Below are 7,424 nucleotides of genomic sequence, written 5' to 3'. Positions count from 1 at the left end.
AATAGAATCTTTGAATTTTGCATAACTTCCAGGATACTTACACTCCGCCGAAGTGCAGATCCCGTACGCTGACGTATTGTGAACATTGACGTGCTTAGTGGGGTTCGTGGGGGTTTTACCCTCTTTATTGAGAATGTATAGAAGCTGTACTCCTTGCGATTCATTTTTTCTTCCTTTTTCTTGGCTTTTCTGCACCTTTTGGCTAATCGCGATGATGGCATGGTGATTACATGAAATTGATAAAGGGACACTCGCAATGGAAATTTAGTTTGCTTTTTTTTTTACTTTTAAGTTTACTTTATCCACGAATAGGCTAATGGGGAACTCTTCCTACAGTTGAATCCAAACCACTGTATGCCTCCACCAGGTCTCGAAACCGGAACCCCTTGATCACAAGGCGACAACGATACCACTACGCCATCAGGCAGGCCCTAGATTGATAAAATTGCCCATTACCATTAATCTTCCTGTCCTCGATAGAGTAGTAGCTAATACTGATGTAATCAACTCATCCGGGTTCGATTTCCAGGCCGACCTCCGCGGCGGAGTGGTTAGCGAAACGCGCTATGATTCCAGGGGTTCCGTGTTCTAATCCCGGCATGGGTTTGTTTGTTTGTTGTTTTACGTCCAATCTGTGCACAGATAGGCTAATCGGGACTGGACCTACAGTTTAAAGTGGGTTCCGAATCACTGTGCAATGTTCTTCCATCGGGTCTTGATCCCGGAATGGGCGTTTTTCGTGAGTGTCTGTCAATTTCATCCTATCATCACTCATCCTCGTCGCCGCGATTAGTCAAAAGTGGCAGGAAAGCAAAGTAAAATAACAAGAACCAAACCAAATCGAATTCTGGTGGACATTTTATGCTTCTGTATTTTCAAAATAACTTTAAGGGCCACTTTGTTGCCCTTATTAGAACCGCAGCATGTTGCTTTTGCTCCTTCGGGAGCGAAAGAGAGTGGCCAAGATGCGAAAGTTAACGTCCTTTCCTCTCGCTCTTCCAGGATCCCGAGCGCCAAGACACCGACATGGCGAGGCTGGGAACCTGCACCTCAGTTCGCCGGCAGCTTCGGAGCGCTGCGGTCGTCATGGCGAAACTCGCTGTCGTGGTGGCGTTCGCCGCCATCGTCGGATACTTCATGGGATGGATGTTCCTCGTTCAGCTGGCGCTGGTCGCCGTCGTCGCCTACCTGGCTGCCGGCGGAGGGTACCGGTGGCTCTACGTCGCTCTGAGGACCTGCCCGAGAGATTTGAGGTGAGTGAGATTGGGGTCGATTGGATGTACCGTTATCGCCTGGTTTACTTTCAGCCTCTTGTGCACACTTGAAGATCCAAAGAAGTGAGCTACGATTGTGTTTGTTCTGCCCTTGAATGAGTTGCTGTGGAGGTAAATTGGGAACTTGCTCATGTCTGCAAGTGACAGGGACATAGCAAGCTAGCCTGATGTTTGAATTGATGTTGTTTTAAGTCCACTTTATGCATATATAGGCTAATCGAGACTGGACATGCAGTTTAAAGTGGGATCCGAACCGATGTGCCTCCACCAGCTATCGAACTCGGGACCCCTTGATTACAAGGCGATGACGTTACCTGTAGCCTGATGTGTTTGTTGGGGAGAATTTGTGTGTGTACTACATAATGCATTATGATTTATTTGTCATGTTCAGTTTTTAATATATAGTCTGAAAAAGAATGTGATTACATGCATTTGGAGAATATGGAAGTAAAATTTCCTCTGAGCCAGGGAATATTTGGGGGGAACATGCAAATTTCGGAGGGGCCAGTGCTGACATCCTTGGCAGAGTGGTTAGCAGCTTAGCTACGACGGCAGGGGTCCCGGACTCGAATCCCGGCCGAGCATGGTTGTTCTTTGTGAGTGCTCCTTCATCAATTTCATCATGTCGCTCATCCTCATCTTCGCGATTAGCCAAAAGTATCAGAAAATAAGTAATATTAACAAATCGGAAAGGCCAGTGCCCCCGCCCCCCCCTTAACAACATGTGTGACCAGTGATTTATCCACACATACCCAGATATTTGAAAACACACTCCCTAAATTTTTCATAATGGCTCACTGGAATTTTAGCACTAAATTTACCCTTACAGACTCATAAAAATGGCCTTACACCCCCACCCGGATGGAAAACTCTGGATAATCCCCTGATGTCAAAACATGCCAAATAGGTTTATGTTATATATTCGGTTAACATGAACTCTTTAATACAATTTTCTTGACTGTAAACGGTAGTAACACCAGAAAATGTTAGAAGAGTAAACAGAGTGACTAACGTGGGTACGCAAACTATTTCAGAAGTTTAAACGTTAATGAAGAATATTGTGTGTGATGATAAACAATGTCGGCGTACACTCAAGGGGTCCCTGGTTCGATTCCCGATAGAGGTACATTGCACAGTGGTTCGGATTCCACTTTAGCCTGCAGGTCCATTTCCGATTAGATTTTCTGAGTATAAAGTGGATTTGAAACAAACTTTTTTGATAGTCGAAATATCCACCCCCCCTCAAATGGGTATCTTGGTTTACCCGTAAACGTTGCCATTATAAATTTAAAATAGTGGAAAGGGCTAAAAGAAATCAGTTATCGAGTGACGTCACGTTCATGTTTACTGTACAAAGTGTATTTTAGTGCAAAGTGTGCCACTATGTAACTGTAGGTGGTATTGTTGAAATGGGGGGGGGGTGACTAACTAACATCCAGGAAGCAAGGCTTAAGAAAGGTACGCTTTCAGTGGAGAGTATTTTTTAGAGAAAGAAAGAAGCATCGTAATAAGGAAAATGGGCGAAATTGATTGATTTGCTTTATTTTACTTCGCTTTTTGTGCCACTTTTGGCTAATTTCCGAAGATGTGGATGAGTGATGACACGATAAAATTGATGAATGGACACTCACAATCCATGCCCAGGCCGGTATTCGAACCCGTGACCCCTGGCGTCGTAGCGCGATGTACTAGCCACTCCGCTACGGGGGTCGGCAAATGTGGCGAAATGTAGGACCTGATACTAATATAAGAAGACAAGCGCGCCCTCTTTTTCTGTTAGGTAGTGATTGCTGCTACAACTGTTATAAACATTGCCATTGCCTGGTAGCTTTTTGGGATAGTAATAATATGTGGTGGTTAGGTTAGGCTTGTTGGGTTTCGTTCTCTTAGAAGAATACGACGAAAAATAGTTGTAGCAGCAATACCGACGTTTCTGTTATATCCGCCATACTAAATTCGTACTCGAAACTCTAAAATTATTAGGCCCTATATCTTGCATATGTTCTGTTTTTACGAATTGGGGTGGTTGTGACCTCACTTAATACTCGAAGTGATGGGGGTGCGGGGTGATGGTAGTTCACAGCTGTTGACTGCCTACTCGTAAAAACATAGGAGCATCCCTTTCCCTCAGCTTGCCCCAAGATTTGTGCAAACATCCCCCACCAACTGCATTCCTTGGGCACAACTGGTTCCAAGCATACACAAACATTTCTTTGATCTATATGGGCTCATTGACCCTTTCATATATAAATATAATGCGATTTTGCAAAGGGGGAGAACTATAGGGTACCCAAAATCAACTACCTTGATTTCAGCTGGTTGCAGTTTTGTAACTTTGAAATTCTGTAAAGAATGAAAATTTGTTAAATTCCACAATATCTGGCAATTTCACGAGCACACAAGATTGGCGGATCATGATGGGAGTGTAATCTTAACACAACACCTTTATGTGAAAGGTATCTTTAAGTGTATTGCCGGAAACTTACATTAATGAATTTATGACTGTATCGTCTTAGCATTTGCAAGTGATGCCAATATTACTGTGCGTGCGTTTAAAATAATCTTAATCGTGCGAAAACAATATTATCTCATCGTTATATCACGAAAGACATGTTGTTTTTAGTGGATTCAAGGTTAAAGTTAATAATGAACAAATTTGAATCGTCGGCGCGCACGTCATTGTACAGCCGACGGCAAATATAATCATGAACCCAGTGTCTACCACTCTCATACTATGAGGTTTGAGAACTTTAGATGGGAAGATTTTCCTTGACAAAAAAGTGAACATTCTGTGCTGGATGCGGATTTACTTGGATTAAAAGCTTGTAAAATGAAAGTGTTATTAATTTTTAGTTGCATGCTTATTAATTTATTTTGTATTCTATTTATCTTATTTTTTAGTAGTTTTTCTGTTACTTTTAGGCTAATCGCGACGATGATGAATGGTGGTTGTTGAAAGGACAGTCACAAAATAAGAGATCGTCCTAGAAAAGCATTTTGAGGCAGGATGATGATCAGGCAGGCACTCTGCCTAAAATAGACACTATAGAAGTGCATTGTGAGGCTCGAAACAGCATGAAATAATTAAAAATATAAAATCCTTAATGCAAAAGGAATTCAAAAGGCATATAGGGAAAAATCTACGTACACCCTACTTTCAACATTTCGATTCCATAGCATGTTCCATGGCACCTTTCGCAGATTTTATTAGCAGTTTGCTTAGCATAACCGATCACAAGCGCAGATGTAGCAGCTTCCCTTTGCAATCTGAGCAATATATGACGTCTCATTTTGAAAAGCCATTAAGTATAAATAATAAATTGAATGCAACAGAAGAAAAGGGCGTTTCCTGTAAATAAATATAGGTTTAACTTAATCTACACTTCTTAAACATCGATTCATGTGCATTTACAGTATATAAACATCACAACCACACCACAAACAACTTGGAACTAGTGCACGGTCAGAATTGTACGTTAAGACTCGACACAAAATATTCACAATACTGAGCCACTTAATAAACTTATAATTTTATTTATATATGCAACAACATGTAGATACTTGATATACTAATAATATTGTTAGTCTCTGCCATTTCTGTGTTTGTTTTGAATAAATTAGTTTTAAAATCAAAACTGCACATCTTATTTTAACTCGCAATGTCTTTCATGTTGTATATAATCAGTCACAAATGCTATAATCGAATGTTACTTGCAATGTTCCCGTGTAAATTACTGCCTGCTATAAAATTACTGAAACTTTTTATATATATAATATATGGTGACAATATAGGGAAGCCAGCATGATGCAATTTTCCTCATGTTCTCACTGACACATCCCAATGTGCAACTACCAGATATGGCTAGGTATTGTTGCTACAGGCTTCATGTTAGTATTGATGACAAACTCGTGCATTTTTGCCACGGCCACCTGGATTTTGGTCCAAACATGTCTTAGGGCAAAGAACAAAATTATGTTCATTTCAACTTCCTACATACACAAGATCACTCTCTGCACCGACCACTTTTGGTAATCTGCACATCGACATGGGCCCCAACTAACAATGCTCACCGTGTGATAGCACATGAACGGTGTTATCACCTCTTCCTGACAGTGTTGCCACTTTTAAATGTACAACCCATATATATATATATATATATATATATATATATATGTTAGCAAAAACTGTTAAAACGGGCCTTAGGAACATACAGAGTGTAAGAGAAAGAGAATACAAATTGAAATGGACGGTTTGTCATTTTTGCATCGAAGGGGGCGGGGTGCGAGTCACAAAATAATCATTAACAAAGATTCTACAGCTTTTTTTGCTTTCTTTCGTGAAGCAAGAACACAAATGATAATGAGGCTCTGGCCTGGACTAGGGATGGCCAGATCGCCGGATCCGCGGATCCGGAATTTTCAGATCCGGATCCGGTACTTTTGGATCCGGATCCGGTACTTTTGGATCCGGATCCAGAACTTTCGGATCCGGATCCGGTTTTTTTGGATCCGGTTCCAGAACTTCCGGATCCGGATCCGTTTTGCCATCCCACATGCGCTTCTTGGGAAAGTAAGAATGTGCTTATAACATATTGTTACCCGCTAATATACATACATATATATATATATATATATATATATATATATATATATATATATATATAGTGTGTGTGTGTGCGTGCACGATTTGTAATTAATTAATGCAAGGGAGGTCTAAGTCTCCCCCTCCGATTTGCATGAAACTTGGCAGGTGTATAGAGGTCCCCCCTCAAATGTCAAGATGAGGAGAAATTGAAGTGGGGATCTGACCTCGAAACCACCCTAAATATGGCATAGGAAGAAACAGGGGGCATAGGGCCTCACTATACACCTGTCAAATTTCATGGAAATCGGATGGGGACACAGGGGTCAGATGATCCCCACGTCAATTTGTCCTCATCTTGAAATTTGAGACGGGTTTTGCCCCCTAAAAAAGTTTTTTAGCCGAAACAAAAAAACACGTATTTCTTCCTTTGGGCCCCTCTATACACCTTTGAAGTTTCATGAAAATCGGAGGGGGGCACAGGGGTCAGATCCCCACTTCAATTTGTCCTCATCTTGACAATTGAGTGGGTTTTGCCCTGTAAAACCGTCTTTTTTAGCTGAAACAAAAAAACACGTATTTCTTCCTTTGGGCCCCACTATACACCTGGCAAGTTTCATGGAAATCGGAGTGGGACACATAGGTCAAATGCCCACTTAAATTTGTCCTCATATTGACATTTGAGGGGGGTTGCCCCCTAAAACAGTTTTTTAGCCGAAACAAAACAAACACGTATTTCTTCATTTGGGTCCGTTTATACACACACCTGCCAAGTATAATGGAAATTGGAGTGGGACACAGGGGTCAGATCCTCACTTCAATTTATCCTCATCTTGACATTTGAGGGGGTTTTGCCCTGTAAACCCGTTTTTTAGCTGAAACAAAAAATACGTATTTCTTCCATTGGGCCCCACTATACACCTGCCAAGTTTCATGGAAATCGGAGGGACACAGGGGTCAGATCCTCACTTCAATTTGTCCTCATCTTGACATTTGAGGGGGTTTTGCCCCCTAAAACCGTTTTTTAGCTGAAACAAAAAAAAACACGTATTTCTTTCTTTGGGCCCGTTTATACACACACCTGCCAAGTATCATGGAAATCGGAGGGGCACAGTGGTCAGATCCTCACTTCAATTTGTCCTCATCTTGACATTTGAGGGGGTTTTGCCCCCCTAAAACCGTTTTTAGCTGAAACGAAAAAACACGTATTTCTTCCGTTGGGCCCCACTATACACCTGCCAAGTTTCATGGAAATCGGAGGGACACAGGGGCCAGATCCTCACTTCAATTTGTTTTCATCTTGACATTTGAGGGGGTTTTGCCCCCTAAAACCGTTTTTTAGGTGAAACAAAACAAACACGTATTTCTTCATTTGGGCCCGTTTATACACACACCTGCCAAGTATAATGGAAATTGGAGGGAGACACAGGGGTCAGATCCTCGCTTCAATTTATCCTCATCTTGACATTTGAGGGGGTTTTGCCCTGTAAACCCGTTTTTTAGCTGAAACAAAAAAACACGTATTTCTTCCATTGGGCCCCACTATACACCTGCCAAGTATCATGGAA

General features: G+C 41.6%; 1 protein-coding gene across 1 annotated transcript in view; it reads left to right on the top strand.

Moving 5' to 3' along the window:
* The first annotated feature begins 1,005 nt into the window (after positions 1-1,005).
* Fatp1 (Fatty acid transport protein 1) overlaps positions 1,006-7,424 on the top strand; it is a 48,629-nt gene continuing 42,210 nt past the window's right edge. Inside the window, exon 1 of the mRNA XM_083139037.1 lies at positions 1,006-1,253. Coding sequence (XP_082995163.1) covers positions 1,027-1,253 — 227 coding nt within the window. The 5' untranslated portion in view covers positions 1,006-1,026. The remainder of the gene's footprint in view (positions 1,254-7,424) is intronic.

This window comes from Lepisma saccharinum, chromosome 1 (assembly GCF_977018435.1).
Source record: "Lepisma saccharinum chromosome 1, izLepSacc3.1, whole genome shotgun sequence".
In the NCBI taxonomy this organism is placed as follows: domain Eukaryota; kingdom Metazoa; phylum Arthropoda; class Insecta; order Zygentoma; family Lepismatidae; genus Lepisma; species Lepisma saccharinum.
Note: the sequence above shows the minus strand (reverse complement) of the source record. Positions and strands in the feature narration are given on the sequence as shown.